This window comes from Salminus brasiliensis, chromosome 11, assembly GCF_030463535.1.
Source record: "Salminus brasiliensis chromosome 11, fSalBra1.hap2, whole genome shotgun sequence".
NCBI lineage: Eukaryota > Metazoa > Chordata > Actinopteri > Characiformes > Bryconidae > Salminus > Salminus brasiliensis.
This window is the reverse complement of record NC_132888.1, coordinates 33,950,931-33,977,590: the sequence shown is the minus strand read 5'-3', so window position 1 is coordinate 33,977,590 and position 26,660 is coordinate 33,950,931. Positions and strand designations below refer to the sequence as shown.

At 39.3% G+C, this 26,660-nt stretch overlaps 1 protein-coding gene across 5 annotated transcripts in view; it reads left to right on the top strand.

Moving 5' to 3' along the window:
* The first annotated feature begins 269 nt into the window (after nucleotides 1–269).
* Nucleotides 270–26,660, top strand: part of dscaml1 (Down syndrome cell adhesion molecule like 1) — a 97,500-nt gene continuing 71,109 nt past the window's right edge. For 4 of the 5 annotated variants that reach the window (XM_072690708.1, XM_072690707.1, XM_072690705.1 and 1 more), the window contains exons 1-3: nucleotides 278–463; nucleotides 13,793–14,113; nucleotides 19,092–19,238. In XM_072690708.1, the coding sequence (XP_072546809.1) occupies nucleotides 421–463; nucleotides 13,793–14,113; nucleotides 19,092–19,238 (511 nt within the window). In that variant the 5' untranslated portion in view covers nucleotides 278–420. Of the gene's footprint in view, nucleotides 464–13,792; nucleotides 14,114–19,091; nucleotides 19,239–26,660 lie in introns of all 5 variants that reach the window. The other variant, XM_072690709.1, reaches the window with a different exon arrangement.

The window sequence follows — 26,660 nt, the reverse complement described above, 5'->3', positions numbered from 1 at the left end:
CCGAAGTCCACAGGTGATCCAGGCAATCCATTCACTATGACTGAACCCTCGCCCCAGTAAAGTCCGGCTATGGCCAGGCACGTGAGCCGTCCGTTCCTCTCAACAACAGCACACATGTGAAGTGCGTTCAGGCTGCTCCCCACCCCCAACAGCAAAAGTCAAAGCTCCGTGCGCTTTCTCTCTCTCTCTCTCTCTCTCTCTCTCTCTCAGCATCATTAGCCGTGCTGAAGGAGGGGCCGCTCGCGTGACGGTCCCGCGCAGGGAGGAGGGACCAAAGCGCTGGCCGCGTCTCGGCGCTGGCGAGTCTGGGACTAGGGCTGGAGAGATCGCCGGGGAGCATCACCGCCACTCCTGCACGGAGCCTCACCACACCGCCGGGATTGCAACCAATTCCTCAGAAACAAAACTGCTCTTTATGGCATGTGGCTGGTAACATTACTCCTGCTGTATTCCTTTAAAGAAGGTACGTACCTGGTTGCAACCTTTTATTCTCTCTCCCTGGCACCTTCACATTCACACTTATAATTAAGAAGTTTACACTTCTACAAAAAAAACGAATGCCTTGTGCGTTACTGGCTGTGCATATAACCTGTTTGAATCTCTGAAAAACGTATTGAATGGCGACTACGTCTTCTTTAAGGGTGTTGTGAAGTTTCATTCAGTCTAACGCCTAAAAAACTTTGCCCAAATGGGTAGTTTGGCGAATAAAAGTTGAAACGGTCGTTTATTTACCGAATGATGAGAAACAGATGAAGATTTGGGAAGGTGAGGCTGGTTTGCGTGAGCGCGGCGCTGGAGATGGAGGAGATAGCGCGATCTGTATGCGAGATATGGAGATGCAGTTATGAATATGCCCGATGAGGCAGAGAGTAAGAAGGTTTGACGCGTGTGTGTCTTTGACTTTTTTGTGTAGTTAATGTTGCCTTTCCAGGAGGTGTTTGTGGAGAAATTGGACTTGGTTAGAGGGGTGAAAGTGCCAGTGGCCCGAACATTCACTTAAAAAAGCCCTCACAGCGCTGCTGCGCTCCAGCAACGCGCGCACATTTTCTCCCTGTTTTGTCGCATTGGATTTGTTAAGTTGTTCTGCCCTTGTAAAAATATCAGTGGTACGCTTTCTCAAAGCTTCCCAGGGGTTTAATAATGTGTGCCTCTTTCTAAAAGTGCGCATCTTTGTAATGGAGTGCGAATTCATCTGCATATTTTTCCCTATGAAAAACAGCAGCCTCATTTCCAATTAGCGCTGGTGCAATTAGTGGTCCTCCATTTTCTGTGCCAACAGATTCCTGATCTGATAGTGCTGATAATGACTTTGAAAGGGGTTCAGTGTGTGTTTTCGTACTTTTAACACGACCCAAGACTGGGCTGCTGTAAGATAGTTGTTATTTATATGGCCTATATTGAATGTCATAATCAGATTTCCCAACAAATTTTGGTTTTTGACATCGCCCCTCCCCCCACCATCTTCCTCTCCAAAAATGTATGCTTGGGTTGTTTTTTTTCCTGCATTCTTTTAATAAGATGTGGAAATATATGCATTTGAATTGTGCTGCATGTTAATTGCACCTGTTTAATTGCCGTTGGAATGGTAGAGGAGAGGTTTTATTCCGTGCTCTAGATACGTTGTCAAGTGCTGAGATTATTTGCCTAACAACAGCTCAAACTGAACCACTATTCCTGGATCTTGAGTGTGTGGCTTACACAAGTTAGGCTCATGTTTTGAGGAAGGATGTGTGTGTTTATGGTGTTTTAAATATCATTTAAATGTGTTTTTAATATAAGTTGCAATTCTATCGGAATTGATTCTCTCTCTCTTTCTCTCTCTCTCTCTCTCTCTCTCTCTCTCTCCCTCTCCCTCTCCCTCTCCTGAGAAGGGGGTGTATTTGGGCGTAAAGTGTGTGGAAGGGGATTTGGATGCAGAGAATGCAAACAAACTTGTTTTTTCAGTCTTTATTGTTAGAATTATTTATACTTTACCTTTCTAGTGTACTTTATCTGTAAATACTATTTTATCACATCTATCAAATAGCCTTGCATTCGACGGGGTTAAAATGCACATTTCCAATTATCATACATGCATATGCATTAGGACTGCGTATTTTTTGACAGGGCCGCACCTCCATTTTTCCCCTCACTTTCAAGGAACATTACAGTCTCCCCGTTTTAGACTTTTTTACGAGCGAAACTGCGTCTTTTAAGTAAAATTCTTTTTCGATTGTCCTTCATTTTAACACAATCAATCAGATAAACCTGGTCGCTGTGTACTTTGGAGAAAAGATGCACACCTGAAGCCCAGTAGCTCTTTAATGGAAATGAAATGAAATGAAATGAAAAACGCACCTAGGGGTGCTGCGGTATTGCATATGGAAATTTCCATTGTTATTTTTATTTGGGGTGGAAATTGCAGTTCAATAATAATAATAACGAAATTGTTACAATAATAATAATAACATTGTCTAATTGCTGGTACAACATCTTACATTCTAACATCTGTGCAGTAGAGCATATCCCATGTTGTGGATAATTTTAGCACGAAGGCTCCTTGTTGCCAAGCTGTGGTGTGTTCGGCTCAATGCGACAGGCCTCAAGTCTGTCAACACACCCATATACACCCTAAATTATTATATATTTAAATCTGTTCTCTTCTGTATTTTAAATGAAATAAAAAGACTAATTTGACGTCACAGATAAGGTTTTTCTGTGTGCAGTTTTACTTTTCATTTATTTTCTCAACAAACACTGGTTCTTTGAACACATTTTTTATTTCATGGGCTGGAGAGAGAGAGTTCAATATTTATTTTAAGCATCAGCTGTCGTCAGGTCGTCAAATTTGTGTGGCGGCTGGGATATTATCCAGTCTGATCCGATTTTCTGAACATTTGCCTAAATTAAAATGTGATTGAAAGGAGATTTTCACGTCCAACACATCTTCTCATACTATTAAGTTATGATAATATTAATATTATTATTATTATTAATAATAATAGTAATAATGATCATCATCATCATCGTCATAAAAGCGATTATTATTGCAAATATGCAGACCTTGTCTATCAACCCGAGGTCTATTATTATTATTATTTTTTTTTTATAAAAGAAGGAAAAAACAACAGACCAAAATCAAATCAAAATTAGGACCAAATTTATTAAATATTTTTTAACATAACATTTGGCGGCAATCACCTGGCGGCAATGTCACCCCTGCCCAACGAACACCCCTGTTCGCAAACACACGCACGCGCGCTCACACGCACACTCACACACACTCTCACCCACCCGCTCACCCCCTCATCGAAATATGCAAAATTTGTTCTCTTTCTCTTTTTTCCTCTCCAAATCCCCTGCTCTTCCCAGCTGCGCAATTAGTACAGAGCTCTGCAGCATCCCCCACTCCAAAACTAAATCAGGTCATTGGCCATAAGGACTCCATTTATTTCTCTGAAAAAACGCCCCCCCCCCCAACTATCTATCTATCTATCTATCTATATATATATATATATATATATATATATATATATATATATATATAGTTTATATAGTTTGTGCAATTGCGCACAAACACATTATCTGCAATGTCAGGGTCAAAAGTTTTTTTTTTTCCATTAACAACGGAAATCAAGCCGCTCTCTCGTTTTCCTTCTATCTTTGCAGTTTTCTCTCGTACTCCAGCAGCTCTCTGGACTTCTTTCTGCAGTCGTAGGAAAACAGGTCGTGTTCAATTCTGACTAACAATTAATCACATATGGAGCTGACACGGGCGCAGAACTGTTAAAGAGCGTTTATAGATCTGACGTTTTTAAGAGCATACTAGATACATCTAATTGAAGAAGGTTCTGAAATGAGTCTACAGGCTGTGCCCGATTTTTGTGTGGAAAAAAACTTTTACCCTGATCATAAATGGCCTTAAAAAAACTCGACGGGACATTTCCCTGGTATGAGGAGCTAACACTCCACCTGCCTCTGTGGTCAGAGTGAACCTTTATGTGTCCCTCTCACGCTGCGCGGAGTGTGCGTGTTAACAGCAAGCGAATATCCCTCCGGCAGACATACACACCCTTATGGAGCAGCAGCGCACCTGCGCCACGCCTCGATGCCACCTGACTGCCCGAGTGGATATCATACGCGAAGCATCTGATTTTATTGTTAGCCGCTGCAGAAAGTCCGTTTTGACGAATGTCTTGCTGGAAATGTGTCGACTTTGCCAAGATGTGCATTTGGTTTGGAGTTGGTGATGGATAAAATGAACTATTTCAGGACAGTGACACCCCCCCCCCCCCCCCCCCCCCCCAGAGACACACGGTCTATCTGAATAAATACCATTCAATTTGGAAAGTTATTCTAGGAACTCTTGCAGACTGCAGCCTGCTGAACTGAATTGGAATTTATCCGGAATGTAGATATGAACACACCTCCTTTACAAGCAGCAAAAACTAGTGCAAAATATGTGGATGATCTTTGAAAAACACATTCTAAATAGGACAAACCCGACTCTCTTGTCAACTGTGAACATTTTTCCTTTGAAGTATAAGCTAGTGAGGATTGCAAATGCTGAAAATGCTTGCCTTTTCCCTGACACTGCAATATTGGGGGGTGGAGGGTGTTCTTTCTGGGTTAGATGAAAGGTAGAAGAATTACTAGCTTAGCCCCTTAAAGAATATGATGCAGAAAGTAACAGCAAAATGGCTTTTTCCTCATGCACTTGAATCTTTAAAGTGTTTTTACCAGTCAGCTCAGTAGGCTGTATATATGCAATGTACATTCAGAAACATTGATCCCGGAGAATGGATCAATTCATTGCTATGTTTTGCTTACATCATACACTGGGTAGGCGTGAACACTGTCTGAGTGCTGTGATTAACCTCTTAAAGGATATGTATTAGCCTGGACATGGTTTCTACTTCCTCTCTTTTCTTTAGTGAGCTGTTAGTAGAATTTTTTATTTATAGTCCTTTAAGTCAAGATTAAATAGGCAACAGGGACAATCCTAAACTTAAAACATAGACAGAATGGGCCTGTCTCTCTGAATTAGTGAATTTGAAAAATGAAAAATGTTGTATTGCGACCATTGTGTATTCAACACTTACATAAATGTATTCAGATTTTTTTTCAGTATAAGGTGGAGCAAGAGAGGCATAATTTCTTTCCTTGTGTATAGATGTCTTTGGGGGCAGGGTGTGTGTGTCTGTAAGCAAATGTAGATGAGAGACTGAGAGAGCTGCATTATGCATAGTGGTTCACCATAGGCAATATCCTTGCATCTTTGCCATACATATTCATACAGAATTTTCATACTGGCTGCAATATATATATATATATATATATATATATATATATATATATATATATACTCGCACAATAGCATTTCTAAAGCTCAAATGCAGAGGTTGAGGTATTGTGCACCCATTTTGAGTTAGTACTGCTTGTTACAAGTATGTATGAGGGAGTATGAGGGAGAGGGAGAACGGAAAACAGACATCATTAACGGAGGGGTTCAGCATCTCTCCTCATTTGGCGCTTGTGCATATGGCAGGCAAAATGGCGGGAAGCTGCAAGGCTTCGTTAGCCTTTGGACGAAAGTGATCTGAAACAAAAGCAGTGCAGGGAGTCTGGGTTATTCTATTTACCCTTTCTTTCACTCATCTTTAAGAAAAGGAGTGAGGCCCAACCCACCACATTTTCTTTATGTCTATATAAAAGAAGCATACTCAGTTAAAGGAAGATGGTCTAAGTATTTTTGGGGTTCTTCAACATGACCTGTATTCAGGCTTTGTTTGGTCTTAACTTTCATAGAGCCCCAGGCAGTTCAGGAAAGAACCTAATGCATACGAGTTCTGTTACAGTTACATTCTTAAGAATAAAGATTCCTAAATGGTTCTATACTTGGGCACACAGCAGTGTTAAAATTTTAATGAATACGTCTTTTTATGCTTGTTTGTTTTCTGTTTTGTATTGAAAATGATTCCCAAAGAAAAAAGAGATGGCTCATGTATTCTGGTCGTAACTTTGGGTCAGTAATCAAGAGTGACACAGTTCAAGGCCAGACATGTTTGAAGTTGTATTCCTAATATTTCTTTGCTGCACCACCAAAGCAGCTTAGCAACTTTGGCTTGATGATGCTTAGGCAATTTACTACTGACCACTGTCATAGCTTCTATAAACCTTTAAACCATAACTGACCATGAAGTTTAGAACTGGTTTGGAGTTTATTAACAGACAAAACAGTAAATTAAGTCTCTAATGCAGTTCATATGATCTAGTTCAAGAACATGTGTGTGTTGTACTATGTGTATAAAGCTACATTAATGTAGTCATTTTAGTGCAAACCTTCAGTCACAATAAAAAAACCTAGAATAATTCATTTAACAAATAAAGCTTAATCAGATAGAAATACAATGCCTTCTCTCTCTTGAGTGCCAATAGAATGTGGGGAAGTGGAACTGTCCTTCAGTTCAGTGAACTACTTATAGTCAGACAGTGGAAGGATAACATAGTCCCTCTCCTGTGCATGTTTAGACCCTTACCCAGTCCCCCACTGTGAGATTATAGATATTGCAATCTTTATTATGGGGGTTAATGCCATGGGCTATAATCTGTGAAGGCAAAAAGGGTGGGGGTGGTCAGGGGTGAACCAACTGACCTGGTTTCTCACCCAACTCCAGTAGTACAGTCACAATGCCCATATTTCCTTGCATCTGTTTGTTTTGTTAAATCTACTTTGAACTGATGTTTCCGTGGAGACTCTGTTCATTTTTAATGATGTTCTGATTAGTTACATGCTAAACATGCCATTAATAGCAGTCCAGTGTTTACATTTATTATGTGTGTTTTGTGGAGCTGGTTTTGGTGCTGAAGAATGTAAGATGCCCCTCTGTTGCTGTCCATGGTACTGAAAGGTCTCTCTGATTTGAACTTGTGGTGGTAATTGCATTTGATGCAGATCATAAACATCATTAGCCTACAGTTGATTTGAATTTGATAGTAAGGGCTGCTCCACGTGTGTGGCAGCTAACCACTGATGTGGTTTATCTGTAATATTGACTAACTGAGAGCAAATCAGGTGTTACCTTCATGTAGGCCTTAGCTCATGTAGGGCTACACGGATTTATTTTAAACCTACCAAAAAGCATGTGACCCTTTGACCTTATACTTTAACCCAGAACAGTTTTATGAATTGCTTTAAAGATCTACATTGTTTTTTAATTTGCTCACATGTTCAGATAGTTGTTGAGTAACTTCTGGAGTTACTCCTGGTCCTGACCCAATCTGAGCTGTACTATTGCCCCCTAGACCTCAGGGCTTGTGCCCACCTCTGTAATCTTTGTGGCACAGAGAGATGGAGAAAAGGAGAGAGGCCCTCCACCATGCTGCGATTATCAGCCTGGGGAAGCTCTGTGTGTGTTAAATGTGAAAGGAGATTATATGGATTTAACTCTCTGCGTCTGGCATACAAATTCCAATCACATAACATATCCCTTCATGTTCTATGGGAATATAAAAAGAGAGAGAGAGAGAGAGAGAGAGACAGAATTCAGCCCCTCCCTTAAGTGAGTTAGGGCTTTAGCTCTAATCTCAGCCTTTCAATTCTGTCATCCCTTTTTCCATGTTTTCTTTCTATTCTATTTAGGTTTTGCAAAAGGGCATTTTTAAATATTATTAACAGCCTTGGTTTCTTAGTTTTAAGAGTGTGAAATTTATTTTGTCTAATAGTCACTCATAGTTTCATTTTTAAATTAAATGTATTATTAATTAATTATTTTCATTGTCTCTATGAAGATGTTCTTTTAGTCAGTGACAGCTAGCTAAGGGTTTAGTTATCTGTGAAAGCCTGTTGTCTTTTATGTCGTAGTAACATGTCACCACCATTCTTCTGAACACAATGAGCATCACAAGAATGGGGATAATCCAGGCATTGTTGACATAAACCTGGTGGGGGGGCATTAATTAAGTGTAATTGCCTTAGAAGAAAATTCACTTGCCGCAGGCTTGTATCTTCCTTGGCTCACAGCCAGAGCTGAGCTAAGCAATTTTCTGAATACAAAAAGACATGGAGGCATCCCAACAGAGCTTATGGCAAATGAAAGTGCTAAGAGAGTCTGTAGGTAACACAGAGGCTGAAGTGTTATAGTCTTTGTGAGGTATATATTGTAGCTATTCTGACTTGGACAGCGTCATTGTTATGAAATAGCTGTGCCATTTTTTGGATCGATAGCAGTTGGATGGTGTATCATCACATTAGCTGTTAGATAGGTTGCTAAATACATACAGTAGTGGGGGTGCCATGACCTATTTATTCTCCTATCAGATGAGAGCACTCAGAACAGATCTACTACACATGTATTAGATGACTGTTTTCTAAATGCCTGTCCTGTTACTAGGATATTACTGCTACACTTTGGGCTAGAGTTTGACAGCTTTTCCTGTTGTGAGGTCCTACTGTTGTTGGCTTTTGTTTAAAGGTCTTTGTTATCTACTACATTGACTTGTGTTTTACATGGTTTTAAACACTACACCACATAAAAAGGTGCAACAGTAAAAGTGAAGTGTGTTTAATCGTCCCAGACTCTTCTTTAGGTAAAAAATAAACATACATAAGCATTAGCACAAAAACTGTGCCTTTAACTTAATTCACCTCAAATTACTCATTTAGTTTATATAATTTGTTTGATCTAAACAGAATAGCACCGTAGCATCTTGGAAGAACTATCTGCCAACCTATAGTGAACCTATAGTATTCCAATTTCTCAGAACATCAAGTGTAGACCAGTTAAATATGTGAAAACATGCTTTTAGCAACCAGCAGTGTTCAAATGCCAAATTCTTTATTTCATTCTGTGAATCCTAAGCTACTTTCGTATGTCCTCTTGGGCAGTCAATGAAGCGCTGTGCTTTGTTGAGTGATTTGATCAGAACATTGTAGTTCTAGCCGTACCATGTATTTCATTTCACTGTGGTGACATTATGTCACTAAATCAAAACCAGATATCTCCAACATTTCCAAAAACAAAGAAGAAATACAGAAATTAAGACAGATACCTATTATGTACCCATAACTATATTATGTCCATATTGTGCAATTCTAAAAATGTGTATGTTAACTGTAGTATTTTTGTCTAGTCAGCTTTTAGAGCGAACTGAAATCAGTTGCCCGTTAAATTGGAAACTCTTTGCAATTTTGTTTGAATTTTGAGAGGTGTGTAGATCTTTGCTGGTTAATTCACTATATACAGCAATAGACAGAGCACAGCTGCAGCCCAGTTGATAAAGCCGAACAATGACATAGCAAGGGTACTGCTGTTTGAAAAAACAGAAATAAATAATGAACATTAATGATGGAGTAGTAGCAATTGATTTCTAAATTTGGATTGTGTTGGGTTGACCCAAAAGGTTCTCTTGGGGATAATTAAGTCAAGGGAATGGAGGGTCATGCACTTACCAGACACATGTGCCCCCTGCATAAAAACACACACACACACACACACACACACGAGGGGTTTGCTGATGGGACAGAATTGTTAATGGGGTTTCCATGTAATAATTTTACATTTTTAATTGAATTTATAAAATAAAACTTATTATCAAACAAGAAAAATTAAAAAATGTTTTAACATAATGATAAATGAATAACGGTAATTTCACATTTAGTTTAATATAAAAAAACTATAAAAATATATATATATCCTCTGCCTGGCCTGGTTTGCATCCCCCTTCTATGTACATAAAAAGGTTAAGTCCACCCTCAAATAAAGACAGAAGAGAAAAAGTTTTTCACAAAGAATGGTGAGTCTAGTCTGTGAGTAGACTACAGTAGCAAATGAACCTAGCTAAGACCAGCATTAGTTATTTATTATCTTAATATCTTAAGATTAAGATTTACATCTAAATAAGATTTACATTTTTCTCCTCTTTTAGCTGACATTTAATCAATGAAGGCAAAGTTTTTTTAGCAGCTATTAGTGAATGAGCCTGTTTAAAGCCAGGTGTAAATACTCCCAAGACGCATTTTCATTGGATTATGATCAAATCATTCAAACCAACTTCCAAACCAAGTGGTCAAAGACGGATCATGTCCATGTTTAATAAAGGTGTAAATGGGTTGTGTTTTCTATGATTCAGTTCCATCAGGCAATGAAAAGCAAATATGTCTGCCGAAAAAAAACATTAATACAAGTAATTATTCATGTGAATCTGGCTTTTCTCGCCCTCTTGCTGTCTTTATCTCCCTGACGCTGTGTGTTTGTGTTTGTTTGTGTGTGAATGTGTGCACCCATGCTTATTTACAGGTAGTATTACAAGGTAAAATGGATAACAAATCATTGTTTAGCAATGTACGCGTTGCTGTGCATTTTATGATATTTTACACATTACACCCCTAGGCTTCCAGTACAGGTTATCCAGCATAACAGCATCCAAAACATAACATATACTGGTTTTGCTGGTGACCAGCCATGTAGGTCTATGCTGACCAATATAATAGCTTTTCACTGGGCCCAAAATTCCAGGCAGCCCTTGGTTGTAGCCACAACAGTTTAAAGACACAGGTCAAAGTCTGCAGTTGCTGATTTCAAACAGATAATGCAAGAATTAGTTCATGCTCCTGGGCTCCCCTACAGATTGAAAGTGTACATGAGCTTTGAGCTACCCCTCACACCAGACAGAGAGATACAGAAGCGTCACTGAAAGTGAAACACATGGAGTCTTGTGGTAGGATTTTAAACAAATATGACTTGGGCTATGCAGTTCTCATAAGTTTGGTAATACTAATATTGCTACATGTAAGCTAATGCTACTGAGCGTCAGTAATATGTGAGTAAGATGTCAGTAAGCTACACCAAAGTAAGGTGGGTTTAGCAGTCTTATCTCTGTGATTTTGTTATCCTTCTTCAAGGATAACCACAAAAGTATTAAAACAGATGAAAAACAATTTCAGTCATTCAATTTTAGCCATCCATGACTGTATAAAACATGGACCTTCCCTTCCTTTCTATAGCAATGAAAACAAAATTGTCTGCCATGTTGTCAAATTTGCTACCAGAGTTAATAGAGACAAGAGGCGAAGCCAGAAGCGCCTACTCATTTGATAGACCCCTTCTCACAGACCAAGCAACTCAGAACATCTTCCCTGAGTTTATAGTGCAAGCCAGTGTGGCGAATAGCAGAGTACTATGGTCACCTTATTGACTTGTGCTTAGTAATGTCTAAGCTTAGAGGTATCTTTGAACTATTAGTCTATTCTAACTAGCTAAGGTTTTTTCTTGGGTAAATAGCAAAGCACTTTTGTAAGTCACTCTAAATGCCATTTTGCGTCTGCTAAATGCCGTAAATGTAAATGCAGTGTTAAGGGATCAGAAACAAATCAGATTTTTCCGCTTGTCCAGTAAGAATAATGTTTTAACGGTAAAAGTGCAGTTCATGTATGTAGGATTAACTAGCTAATTCACAGTTCATAGCTACTCCACGTGATGAACGGTCTTTTTCATCCAGGGTTGTTAGTCACTTTATTAATTACTTTCTTATGTGTAACCTTGCCTTCTTACAATATGGCAGAAAAAAGTTTTAAACACTGATTTCTAAAATATGTCCCAATATTAGCACAGAGAAAACTGTTGAAATTAGACCCTGGAGATGGAAAGGCAATTTAGAAAAATGGATGGAAAATGGGCTGTTTTGTCAATTTAAACATATTGAGATGTGCAGAACTACACAACCAGCCAGTATAGGTGCTAGACCTAGTGCCTTCACTTTTTGAGAGACGTTGCACTGTCCATGCTTTTCTCAGTCATTGCTAGTCATGTTGAACAGTGTCTGAGCCTGTGTGCCGGTCAACTTATAGTGCTTGTCAAAGCAAGCTAAGGAAAAGCTCTGTTGTGTTTCAGTGAGTATTAGATGACAGATAACTACTCTTTAATGTACATTACTTTCCTGCTGAAAAGTCCATCTCAAAAACAGCTTTTACTGGTAACTGATTTCAGAGTGGTCAACAACTGCTACTCAAATTCAGCTTGCTATTACCACTTAACTACTACACTAGAGAAGAGTGCTGGTTTGTGCAGCTGTTTAAGCTGCTGCAGTCTAGCAGCATCAATCTTCAGATTTTGCATCTAAACAACCCCGTAATTCAGAGGATCCAGTGATGTTCAAGAGAAAAATGTGCACAGAACAAATTAAATAGAACATATTTATTTACCATAGAGCGATCTGTTTTTTTACCATAGAGCGTTTTTTCCTTTTTTTTATATTCCCATTCATTTTAATGCCATTGAAAATCGAGCTTAAACTAGAAGTGCCAATATGGGCATAATGCAGAGTACATAATGATGCATGACTTTAGTGGTCTATTACTGTATTTACCGTAATAGCACATACCATGTATTTTCCATGTGACTGTATGTACTGAAGTGACCCCTGTACTGTGACAGTTCAGTACAAATACACCCCTAGTACAGACTGTTTAAAAAGGGCTGAAGTTGTTGACTGCATCCAAGACCTCATACTAATACACTACTGTGTGGAGTATAGAACTGTGTGGTTTGATACTCGCTGTGACAGTTATTGGTGCAAACAGTTCTGGCAGGACATACAGTTGAATATAAAACTTCGTGCACCCATGTCCAGATGACACATTTTGTCATTTGTTTTATTGAGAAGTAGTAAACACAGCTGACAAATCTTAAATTACAGTTACTCTTACTTTCTGTCTTTTATAATATGAAAATCTAAACAGATTCAAACCAATGTGGCCTGTGCAAATGTATTGGGACACTAGTTCACTAGTACTCTTCAATCCATGTGCCACAAGGCAGGGGAAGACTGTAAGACAATTTTCAGCTCAGTTTTCCATTTTGGTTTCTATAGCATGGAATGTTATTAAGAAATAGTAGTTAAAGGAGGTTTGAAGGTAAAAAAAATATATATATAACTGGTCATGTGAAGAAAGATTTAGCTAGAGTCAACAGTGGTGGTACACCATTCCACTGTGCAGTGTTGCGTCTTTTTAACAAGATTAAGATTTACAACTTACCTCAAAACCAAGATGGACTACTTGAAAAGAGACAAACTGATGCTTGCTTCTTACAGAACCCTGACCTAAACACCATAAAACATTTGGGGATAAGATAAGATAAAATAATCCTTTGTTAGTCCCACAGTGGGGAAATTCTCAAATCCATGAGCAAGCATGCTGGATGATCAAACAATAGTTAGGATGCAAAGAATTTGCAAATAAGAGTCATAAAAAGCATTTGAGAGCCAGTGTGTTTTATGAAGAGTCTCTGAGGTGCCCAAACTTTTGCACAATACACATTGATGATTTAGATTTGAAATTTCCGTATGTTATAAAACATAAAAAATATCTTTGCATTAAGCTTTTCTGAAAATATTGTTTTACGTATTCATTTATGTATGATTAGCTACAGATTTGCCACTTCTTAATTAAAAACCCCACAAAATGGGCCCAAATATTCATAGACAACTGTATTACCAAACACATGACGCATGTGTTTTTTAAACTGATAATGCAGTATGCCGATAGCTTTTCAATGGTTGGTAGCAGCTTAAAAAGATGATTGGATTCAAATGGAATGATGGAAATGTGATAGACCTTATTGTCATAGGTTGGTAGCAATGTCTGAGGTATGGGAAACCTACAGCAGGGTGGGAGCTGACTTACATAGGCAAAAAAATGGATATGAATACCAAAAACAAATCTGTGTATTTCTCGTTCACATGTCTTGGGATAAATGCCAAAGGATGTAAAAGAGTGTAAGTGACTTTTTCTCTTCTTTTGGCCTTCCACCAGTGAACAGCGAGGATGTGGTCTCGACGCGGCTGTACTTTGTGAACGCCTCCCTGCAGAGAGTGACCTTCTCCAGCTCAGTGGGGGTGTCCCTGCCCTGCCCCGCGGGTGGCGCCCCCCATGCAGTCCTCCGTTGGTACCTGGCTACCGGCGACGACATCTACGATGTGCCCCACATTCGCCATGTGCATGCCAACGGCACACTGCAGCTCTACCCCTTCTCCCCCTCTGCCTTCAACAGCTTCATCCATGACAATGACTACTTCTGCACCGCAGAGAACCAGGCCGGCAAGATCCGCAGCCCAAGCATTCGCGTCAAAGCGGGTGAGCATTTGTTCACTTGTCTTTGTATTTCTTCATTTCTCTGTCTTCATTTGTCAGTCTATCAGATCATCTATCTCATCTGAGTTTTTTAAGTAACTGAGCTATTCATACAATCTTTGAATGGTATATCCTAAATAACATAATGATAATAGCATAATAATCACTACACAATATTAAGCTTTCATTTTAAAACCTAGCAAGGTCTGTATAAAGCTTTTTAAAACCTACATAGGTTGAAAAATTATGAATTTGCCACAATAATTAGACGGTTAGACATTAGACAAGTTCAATGTAGTATCTACTTAGGTTAGATGAGATTACATGAGATTCAACATTTAACATTCAGGAAAAACTTGTCTAGTTGAGAACAGTTGAGAATATGGGCAAAGCATGAGTAGCTCAATAATTGGACTGTCCTATTTTATCCATTTAACATTAGTGCTTTGTATTATATTCCACTGCCATTACAAAGCTGTTCAGCTCCCATTTGCATCCTTGGTTCAAGGGCAGAATTTTTTACATTACGGACCATATTGTAACGAGGGAGAAGCAGAGGTAAGACTTAACATTTGTGGCAGAGGAGGAACATGCAACAGTATTCATAGAGCATGAGTTTTGAGTTGAACATCTGCAGTAACAGCAAAACTAGCAGCAGCCATATTGCTAACCTAAATAAGAATGTAAGTGCCACATGGGCGTCCCAGCAGCCGGCCTGTTGACCTGGCTCCTTTAAAAAGCAGCAAGCAGACTGCGCCACAGACAGTTGGCTCAGTGACCCTCCCATTTAGTGCCAAGGTCACTTCTTGTGAGCGGGAGCTGACCGCCCAGCGTCAGCGAGGGATGTCCACACGCGCGCGCACACACAGACACATACACGTATACCAGCCTGTGCACAGAGCCTGTGCCAGTGTCCCTCCTGTCTCCCAGCCTCCATCTGCTAGAGTTCACATCTTACACACACATTCTAAGCTAGACAGTGTGCACATTGTCTACCTTTTGCAGATTTCCCCAAAATAATAAGAGACATGAAAAACTCTGAAACATTTCCTTCTTTTAATATACCAAGGTTGTTTGTTCTTTCTCTTTTTCTGATTTAGCACTGTGTCTCAGAGGACAGAATAATTACCTACTAACCAATGACAAGATGAGGGTGACTTTGGCCTCAAATAATTACACTAATTAATCAATTAAGTGCTGAGACGCAGCAGAAAAGCTGGTGGACCTGGCAGTGCTGGTGAAAACCAGCACTGGGATATAGCAACCGACCAATCAGCTCAGTCATTTATAGGTTGCCATGGGTACGGGAGTGGGGAGGGGCAGGGTGTGGTGCCCAGTGTCTCAGGTGGCAGTGGAGAATGATGAGAGTTGACAGCTCATGGTGTGTCACTACCCCCTTATCCTTGGTTTTCTCTCCATCTCCAGATCGTGCTTTCTTTCTTCCTTCCTCCTTCGTTTCCATCCTTCTTTTTTTTCTCACCCACTCCCTCTGCATGCTGATCCTGTGCCAATAATAGCACAGGCACCTGTGTGGATAACTTAACGTTTATGAAAATCTCAGCATGTGGGATCTGTCTCTCTCTCTCTCTCTCTCTCTCTCTCTTTCAATTTCCCTTTCTCTCACCCTCTCGTATGCTTTCTCTCATTATCTTACCTTAAAAACGTCATTATTTAACCTAAAATAGCATTTAGTGTCAAGATGACTCTCCCTTTTTCCCCCACCAATAAATTAATAAATCATGTAATCTATCAATCAGTCGATCCATAAACTATAGGCTGTAACGGTTAATCAAAAAATGTAGGTGTGCTACATAGGTCAATGAATTGGGTAGCTTTTCCCTTTATCCCTAATGCAAAATATATCCATATGCCATTTGAATATTTTGTCATTTTAGAACTTTGAACTACATGACCACCTGGCCGTGAGCAAATGCCGCAATTCCTTGTTGAGAAATGCTTTCTAAATTGATGAATAGAGGCTGAACTGCACTTGGGTGAGCTGTCACGAATGGCGAACTTCAGGCCACACTGTAAACACAGACTATGGCAGGTGCATTGCGCACGCCTACGCCCTGCTCTCACCCTGCCTTTGTTTCTGTCTTTTCGTTCTGTGCCTCGACTACTCGATAGGTATGTTTACTTTTTTCTCTCCATTCATGTGCCCTGATTTGTTCAGATCCGCCCCTTTCCTCCTGCTTTTTGTGCTCTGCGCTTAATGAATAAGTAAACATGGTATTTGGTTTCACTCACGTTAATTATTTAAATGACAGTGATACGGAATGTGTTCCTACTGGAGCACAGGAAAGGAAAGCTACGTTTTAGACCCGTTTCTAAGCAACGGATGAATACAGTCAGGCATCAGTAACATTCTAATGATATTGGCCACTCAGGCCTGCATATGAATAGCGTTATAATGCTGTTGTTTGCTTCACTGAAGTAGGCTGCGTGACATGGCCTATACATTTCTTAAGTATGAACAGACTTTATGCTTTACCAGGCTTTATGCTGTGCAACTTGTACACTATTTAGTAGAACACATTCTATGGGAGTGGACAAGGTTTTGGTGGAAAACAAATGTAAACATGGGATCATGTCAGTCAGTTCATCTTTGGAAAATCCCAAGGCACACAGTCAATCAACGAGTTAATAAATAATATGTAGGCGGTAGAGGCCAGCACACAAGGGAATTTTATTGATTTGTTGTATTGATTCAAATCCCATTTGCGTCAATGAAAAGGTGGTTACCAATGGGCATAGATCTGTGGAACCTTTTATTATATGGGGCTGTGTTTTGTGCATGGCAATAGCAAGTGTGAGGACTTGGCGATGAGACAAGGACACTGGTCTTGGTCTCTGCGGGTCACACTGTCGCCTCACAGAAACCATTATTAATGGCCGAGGAAATTCGCCCGTAGGCCTGGTGTTAATTATATCAGGGATGGAATTGGGGGTTGCTCAAATTCTTAGGATTTCTGCTGAATTTCTTACTGAAAAGAAAAGGAGTTAGGAATTGAGCATTGACTTTTACAAGAACAATATAAGAACTGTAAGCAGGGAGTTTCCTGAATGCAGACGCCCTTGCACTGCCTCCTGCAAAGAGACAAGGGAGACATTACAGTCTGTAAGTAAATGAATGTTGATGAGGAAGAGGAAACAAATTAAATGTCTGAAATGAAAACGAAATTCAGTGCCATCTCTAATCCACTTCTGGTCCCCTGTCGATCTTTAGCTGGAGGCTGATTTCCTCGCTTGGAAGTTGCAGTGCTTTCAAGTCTTTTTCTTCTGCCCACGTTCATTTCGCATGTCTAGTTTAGCTGTGGTGGCTCCAGAGGGTGTGTGCACCCTGCCTTCCCCATAAATGTGGTGTGTAGGGTTCTTAAAGGGCATTCCCTTTTAAGATGGCACTTCTCTTCTCCACACTGACTCGAGTACCTTCACAGATGTGTAATAGTAAAGGGACAGTAATAGCAAAGGTAATGTAATAGCATCCAAGCAATTCTTTATGAACATAGACCACATAATGGAGTAAGTTGTAAAACTGTAAAAAATATGTTAATTATGTATCTTCTGAATATGGTATATTTTAAATGTTAGCTCACGTTGTCTTTAAGCAATATTTTTCCATTTCTGCTGTAAAGTACAATTGCAGTTGTCAACTTTCTAGTTCTTGAAATCAGCTAGCGTAATGTTCCGAAGTCAGTTGTAAAGCAGAGTAAAGCAGGGTTGTCGACTGTCATGCGTTGGCTGTGGTCTGATCTTATGCTTTCATGCCACACTTGCCATTTCTCACACATTTTTATTGATCCCTCCAAAACAACCTCCAGATGAACAGCAAACCAATGAGCTCCTATGGCAGTCTGAACAGTGCACTTAAGCACACAATGTGTCTGAAAGAGAACTGAGGAAAAGTAAAAGGCTAATAAATAGACTTGATCAGTAAACTAAAAACCTGTACATTTTTTTACAAAGGTATAGTAAAATCAAGACTAAATCATGACTAAGATATATATATACATATAGTTTGTTTGTTTGTTTGTTTTGTTTTTTTAGTACAACATTTTTTTATTTAGTTTAACCTTGCAAAGTAATACATTTCTGTGTTTAACATTGCTGTGTGCTTGAATATATCCAGTAACGACCTGCTGGTGGGTCAAACCTGTGAATTAAAGATACAGCAACTTGGCTATGAATCTGCATGAAACCAATAGAATGACATTTGATAAAAGATCCATTATAATGCTTCTATGGATAGGGGTTGGGTTACCTTTTTGTTTAAGCACTGTTCCTGTACACTATGGGTTGGTATCCCAGACAGGGACTAAGCCTAGTCATAAACCATTTTTCCCTTTTAATGTAAAATCACCTTTCAAAAATAATGATGTAATCCAGGACTAGGCTTAATCAATGCCGGAGAAACTGGACATATTTGTCCAAATGTTTGTGGTCACCCCTGAAACTGAATTCATTCAGCTATTTCAACTTGCACCCATTGCTGACACAGCTGTGCAAATGCACGCACAGCTTGTGTAGTCCCTGTAATCCCTGTAGTCACTGGAGCAGATAAACATGAACCTATTGGCACTGTGCCTATTGCTAGGCGTGGGCTAGATGGGTATAGAGCCCCCCAGCTTTGAGCTGTGAGCAGTGAAGCTCTAGAATGATTGTGCTCCAGCCAATTCTTTTGGGATCTGTTGGGTATGAAGTACAGTGGTGATCATCCAACATCCTGACCTCACTAACCTTCTTGTCACTGAATGCAATCTTATCCTCACAGCAATGCTCCACAATCTAGTGGAAGTCCTTCCCTGTTACTTTAACAAAAGCAGGAACTCTTTTTCAATACTCTTCATTTTAGGAGAATTAATGAATGAGCAGGTGCACCAATACTTTTGTCCATATAGAAATTGCAATATTGTGTCATAAAAGGCTTGTGTAAACTTCATTTATGACTTTTTCCTCACTTTTCCTCACCTTCATACAGTGTTCAGGGAGCCGTACACGGTTCGTGTGGCTGACCAGAGGTCCATGCGGGGCAACGTGGCCGTCTTTAAGTGCCTCATTCCCTCTGCTGTGCAGGAGTATGTCAGTGTCGTCTCTTGGGAAAAGGACACTGTCTCCATCGTTCCAGGTAGGACTTCAACCCCAGGCTGTTTCACTTCATACTAAAGCTTGCCCTTTCTTACTGAAAGTTGACGTGCTTTAGCATGTGGGCTTTTATATAGGCTTTGTGAGAGGGTCAGGATTTGCAACCAAGAGTATTTCTTGGTTATTAATAACAGTTAGTTTCTTTTAAATCTATTTGTAGAGTATTATTGATTATTATTAAAGTCTGCATTTGTGAGGATGGATGAATGTGCATTAATACATTGACAAAGCACTGTACTGATATTTGACACTGAAATTAGTAAAGCAACCAGAGTTTTTATATTTTAAACATTTTAGAGTAGCTATGATAACCTGCAAACCTCTTTAGGGTTTTGGGAGCAATGTCTCCCATTTTTTGTTGGGAGAAGGTGGTAGTCCAATTAAACAAAAAGAAGCCATATGAACCATACAAATGCCTTGTACTGGCAAAACTAGGGATATTACACATACAGATTACACATTCTCTTAGGAGTGTATGTGCCAGTGTGTATGCATGTAGAATGAAAAGATAAAAAGTGTAGTATGTTGGCATTTAGTGTATACTATATTATGTTAAGTGCTGACTGACATATTTTTTTTTCTTACCTCAGGTTAAATATGTTTACCTTCATTTAAATTGACACTTATATGTTTCGTTGTGTTAATGTGTCCTTGTGTACTTGTATTTCTAAACAAATGTAGCTTAGATATCCCACATGCAGCCTCCTGTAAGTATCATCTGAAGGAGGCCTTACAAAGACAATAAAAAGTGTAAAACTTCAATAAATAAGGAGATTTTGTTAGTCACAACACATCATTGTTGTGTCTTATGATATTGAAATATTAAAGTTAGATTTAGGGCTTTGAATTGCCATATTGGCAAGTAGAGTAATACTCTGTGTGTGTGTGTATGTGCGTGTGTGTAAGACAGAAAGAGAGTGTGAAAGATGTCTTTTGGTTGATTGAAAAATCAATAGGTACTGCTGACACAGGCCAGGTCAGATGGTAGGTCTGAGCCTGCTGTGCCTCACTTCACACACACACCCATCCTCTCTCCTCTCACTTCATCTTTCTCAATGGAGGTGCATTTCTTCATGTCCATCATGTGAGAGAGCCCAGAGTGTGTATGTGTGCATGCATGTGTGTGTGATTGTTAGATTAAACTGATAGATTGAGGAGCAACACTTTTTCTATCATTTGGGTGCTTCTGTGGTCAGACTGTTTGTGTACACCCATTTTACAATGGATGTGGATTAGGAGTTAGTGTGGAAGTTGTTTAGTGTGTCTTAAGGGTTCTTGAATGTACCTGAAAGAATTATCGATTTTGCTGCTCTTTATCTCCATTCCTGCTTCAGTTTTGCTGTGGTTTGCTGTTTAATTATTTGGCTGCTTAATAGATGAACTAATGTTCACCCTTGCAACTCTATGACATTCTTTTTTGACATTCTTTCATTGATATTCATTACTGTGGCCAGAGAATGACAATAGGCATGTCTCTGACCTGGTGGGTGATCACAAAGTCTTTTTTCTCACTTTAACAGATACCATAAGTCCTAAGTGAGGACTAGACAATAAGGGGAAAGGACAATCTTCCCATTCACATACTCATTGCCCATTTCTCACAGTATCTGTAGCAGTGAAATGCTTGAAAAAACATGCACTAAACATAAGGACTTCAGAACATTCAGATAAAGTACAATGAATGTTCAAAAATATCACACCTATATGAGAACTTTTGATATCCCATTCCAAAACCATGGGCATTAATATTTTGGTTGGCAGGAAAGGACATTCCACAAATTGCTGCCACAAAGTTGTAAGCGCATAATTTGTGGCTTTCTGACATTATTTCTGACACTGTAATCATTATTCCAATTGACAGTACCCTTCAGTAGAACTAACTTGTGCTTTACCGAACTATAGCTGATCTTTGACATTGCACATTAAAAAGGAGTCAACTTATTATTATTTGTTTTTAATTGGAAGTACATTATTTGTCAAGAAATTAACTGCATTACTGTAAACAGCATTTTTCTAAGAGAGGTGTTTTTGTACAATGTGTCTTAAATTCCAAAAAGTAACTTAAAGGCAACTAACCGGTTTCAACCAAAGCACTAACTAGAAATGTTTTTTTATGTGCAATCGGCACTGGCATTCTCTTCCATGTGTTTGCCTACCGTTGATGACTAACTGGTGTGAACAATGCTAGGAGCAGCCATAGGATTCGCTCTAAATATTCTAACGGACATTTTCCACATTTCATGTGCATTTGTTCTTGTATATTGGATGAGTATTCAGGTTTTAAGATTTCAAAATTATTTTAGGGCAGTGTGTGACCAGTCGGCCATGGAAACCCATGAAGATCCTGAATGTCCAGCTCTGTGAGATTGTGTGGTCTACCATTTTGTGGCAGAACTGTGAATACTCCAAGATGCTTCCATTTCCCAGTAATAGTACTCACAACTTGCAGGTCAGAAACGTGACATCCTATGATGGTGCCACATTCAATGTCACTGAGCTCTTCAGGATGATCCATTTTACTGGCATTGTTTGTCTATAGAAATGCCATGGCTATGTGCTTGATTTAATACACCTGTTTGCAATAAGTGGGGCTAAAACACTTGACGTCAGTAATTAGGAGTGTCCACGTATGTTTGGTCGTATAGCACACATTGCTTTTAATCCAAAATTGAAAAAAACTCCTAGTAACCTTAGTTTTAAAGGGGTTTATTGACACCAGCCTAAGAAAATACAGTTGTGGTGTAGTATATTATTCTTACAAACCCCAAGACATCAAATCTCATCAGACAACGGGAGATTTAATGGACAACCCACAAAAACCTATCGCCATCAACAAAATGATAAAATGCATCCCTCAAAAATAGTGTCGAGATCATGTAGAATCCCACAATAAATGATTTAGCTGTAATGAATAGCCTATGGCTTTTCCTCCATATGTATTGTTTTTTATTGTTGACATTGATATTTTAATGTAATTGTTTTGTCATTAGTCTTTTCTCATCTATTCACTATGTATTTTGTCATCTAGCCACATCACTAATGCTCATTCTATAGCACGTGCATAGAATGCAGTTTGTTACAAATTAGACAGGTCTTACCATAATTCTATACCAGTAAAGTCCAATATTGTACTACTACAACATTCTAGATCATTCCTACGAACTGGAACTGTGAATTGGATTCAATAAGCATGCACGAGCACAAACACTAACACTTTTTCTTATATGACCTTGTGTGTTATCCTATTTTGACCTGTTCTCTCTAAGATGTGTCTAAGCTAGGTATGACAACTTGTCATAAAAAACAAGTAAACAGAAGCATTAAACATGGAAATGACTAATATAGAACTTAAGAGAGTTGACTCTTGTGCCTTGAGAAATTGAGAAATTCTACAGAGTCATTCATGGGTTGGTGGGAAATGCGATTCTAAACTGAGCTTTTTTTGAGAAGGGTGCTGTGGTGCTTTTTACTTGACGTATTTTGACCAAAACATACATTTCATAAATACCTCAGGAAACTCCCATGCTAGTATGAATTATTGAAATTGGATATTGGATCTCAGTTTGCTTGCTAACCCGGGGTTACATTAGGTGTAGACTCTCTGAATATTCTTAGTGTATGGGTCAGTGCCTGGTTTTCTTAAGTATACTACCACAGTGTGTGTGTGTCTGTGTGTGTGTAAATATGACAGTTTGTTAGCATTATTCTCCTCCTCCTGAGCTAAAATCAGTGTGAGTTTTCTCTCATTTCCATGGCAACAAATACAAATGCTCAGTAAGAATGAGAAAGGTGTGAGAATGTCTTGCTGTGCAATTTTGATTAGTGTATCGCTGTGATTCTGTGCATGCACACATTCACACACACACACATCATATTTAAACAGTATTCTCAACATTGTATATTTACCACAGATAGCCTTCATACCTCTACACTGTCCCCTAACCTAAAGATATGTGCAATATGCAGTTTGTAAACTTGCACAAAAGGTGTACTATACATTTATATTTAAGGCATATAGCAGACACTCTTATCCAGAGCGACAAAAGTATTTCGCTATTTACAGAGAAAATATCCTTGTATCCTAGTTTCTCAACATACACCTGAAAATGTAATGTAATGTAATGTGAGCCTAAATAAGTGCAAGACAAGTGCTGATTTAAGTACACTAGAAAAGTGCCAAGGACAGAAAAAATGTCTGGATGGCTTTAGTGCATCTTAAAGAATGTTGTGTCAAGCCGAGTTGTACTTTATCTCAAAGGGCTCTTGGTAAAGTTCAGTTTTTGACCATTGCCTTCATGTACTGAGGGGGTCAATTCTTGGCTTTGTAGGCCAGAGTCAGGGTGTTAAATCTGATGTGGAAGATCAGCCAGACAGGAGTTGCAGTAGTCAAGTCTTAAAATGACAGGAGACTGAACAAGCACTGAACAAGCACCTGGGTGGCCTCTCTAGAGAGGAAAGGTTGAATTCTCTGTATGATGTAAAGGAGAAATCTGCATAAACGAGTCAACATGAGTCGATAACAATAACTGGTGATCCATAACTGCGCCAAGGCTTTGTGCTTTTGCAGATGGTGTCATTAGCAAGTTCTCGAAGGAGTTGGCAAGATCATAGTGAAGTAGTTCCAGGGATGTACAACAGCTTGGTCTTGCTGGGGTTAAGTTTCAGGTAATCAGCTGCCATCCAAGACGAGAAGGCAGCAAGACATGCTAATATGCAAGTTGAAGCCTGGGTGTCAGAAGATGGGAAAGAAAGGATGAGTTGAAGGTCATCAACATAACAGTGGTAAGAGAACTCATGAGAGGATACTACTTCACCAGGAGTGTGAGAAAAAAATAGAACCAAGCATACATTTATACAAGCATATACATTTGTTTATGTTAATATTTTCTCTTCAAGGAATGCAGCTAAATGCACATGCACAGTGTTTACTATTCATACCCTACATGAAGTCTTGCTCTGGAAATTATTGTTTACTAAACCAGTTTTAAATATTGTGAGTGTGGCTTGTGGCTGTGTGTTTGTGGAGGGTTGAATCTCAAAAGTAAAAAACAATTATATGATATATGTGTTAAAGGTATTGTGAAAGGCACAGTGGTTGGTTTTTATTCCAATGTGTCCCAAATATCATGTAACATAGAGGGACATACACATGCTGTCAGACAATTTTACATGTAAATCAAATGTTATATATAAATGTTATATAGTACATCAGCCATTTTCAGTAACTATTTGAGTTTCAATGTAGTCTATTCAAACCACATTGTCAATCAAATTGTTTATTTGTTTAATATATATATTATTTATTTATGGTCTGTATGTGTTTGAAGGCTTGTTTTATGAAAAGTAAAGACCCGGAAAAGCACCCTAAGGCACATACATGCTCTGGTGCATCTCAGCTGATCAAGCCCAGGCATCCCCATCTCTGCGCTGCAGCCATTTTCTCTAAATTTGCATGTTAAGCCACAGCATTCATAGAATAGAGAAGGAGGGAGGGAGGGAGAGAGGGAGAGGAAGGGAGGGAGGAGGGAGGAGGGAGGGAGAGAGAGAGAAAGAGAGAGAAGGAGAGGGAGAGGGAGAAAGAGAGGTGAGGATGGAGGGTGCTCTGTGAGCGTTAGTAATCAGCGCTCTCTTTAGTGGAGCGTGCTGCCACTCCAGCTGCTGCTTCAGCTCCCGTCACCATTTTGTCACATCTCTCCTTTTTTTCTCAAAAAGGGTCACAGAGAGAGAAAGTCACAATACTCAGCATCATACAAACAGCAACACAAAAAAAAAAACATAGGGAGGCAAAAAAAAAATGGAGATGGCAAGAAAGTGTTCTGGCTGTTGAATTATGCAGAGAAGGAAAAAGGGGGATGAAAGCAGGAGGTGTGGACAGACAGATGGACAGAGCGAGTGAGTGAGTGAGAGGGAGAGAGCACACTAGAGAATCTAAAGCCCTGATGTGACCAGACCTCTGGGGAAAGAAGAGATGATGGCTGCGTGTCCTATTAAAGATGCATGCCCTGCCCATCGCCCCGCCCTTATTTATTTATGTTTTTTAATTTATTTATTTTGACCTCTGCTTTCCCATTAATGGCTGAGGCGTGAAAGGGAACGATTTAACTGAACGCCTGTATGTTTGTGTGTGTAGAGTGTGTGTGTCCGTGATTGTACTTTATTTTCGAGTGAACATGTTTTGTTTTATACTCTAGTGTGTGTACTGTGTGTGTTTGTTTGTAAGTGAGAGAGAGAGGAGGGAAACCGAGGCATTTACTTATTGATGTGTGTTTATGGGCTGTGGTGATGGTGGCAGTGGTGGCAGCGGCGGGATACAGGATTGAGCTTGTTTATTCACGGCCGTGTTTGGATGTTTTACAGAGAGAGCAGGTGCAAGGCATCACTGCCTGTTTGAGAAAAGCCACTGCCGTCTGCCCAGAACGAGAGTGAGAGAGTCAGCTGCACATTAAAACATGCATATCAGGCTTTATTCTGGCTCTGTGACATAGATAGATAGATAGATAGATAGATAGATAGATAGATAGATAGATAGATAGATAGATAGATAGATAGATAGATAGATAGATAGATAGATAGATAGATAGATAGATAGATAGATAGATAGATAGATAGATAGATAGATAGATAGATAGATAGATAGATAGATGCTTATATTAAAATGTGATATTGCTGAGGCAAAGATGATGAGAGAAAGATGGATAGAAAGATGGGGGGAGCAAGATAGGAAGCAAGGGAGGAGGGCTGTGCGAGAGGAGAATTTCAATGGCACTCCAATCATCCAGCCAGGCTCGTTAGCCTAGGGAACATTTGCATAGAGGCTCAGCGCATTCGTTTTCTGCTACCCAGAGAAGATGGCTTCCGCTCAGTGCTTCTAGTTAGTTATGCATTAATCCTACAGACTGTGTTACTTGCGTACTGTTTGTAAATTTTCTGTAATATGTATGTACTGTATCACTGTAGTTTTTTATTTGCTTTGAGAAACTGAAATGTGTCTGTCCAACCTTATTATGCTCATTTTTGCATAGTAATATGTCAGCACACATGCAGCTAAAGAAGGGTGTAAACTTTTAACCAAATCTTAAAAGTATGCAAGTGATGTTGTCATAGATAATGAGCAATACAGCAAGCATTATTTCACTTAAACCATAACAGAAAATAATGCTGTTTGACAGCAGGCTTTTGTGTGTGTGTGTGTGTGTGGGTGTGAAGGTATCGTGTTTTGAGCATCTGCATGATGCGAAGAACTGACAGTGACAGGGTGTGACAGACTTGCCTGGAGTGAGAGAATGATTCCATGAAAGTGTGGGTGTGCATTCAGTGGTTTAAAAACTGTAAGATTGAAATGGAACTCAATAAAGTGGCAATCGCCTGTATTGTGTTTTGACACAAACATTGCAAAAAATGTAAT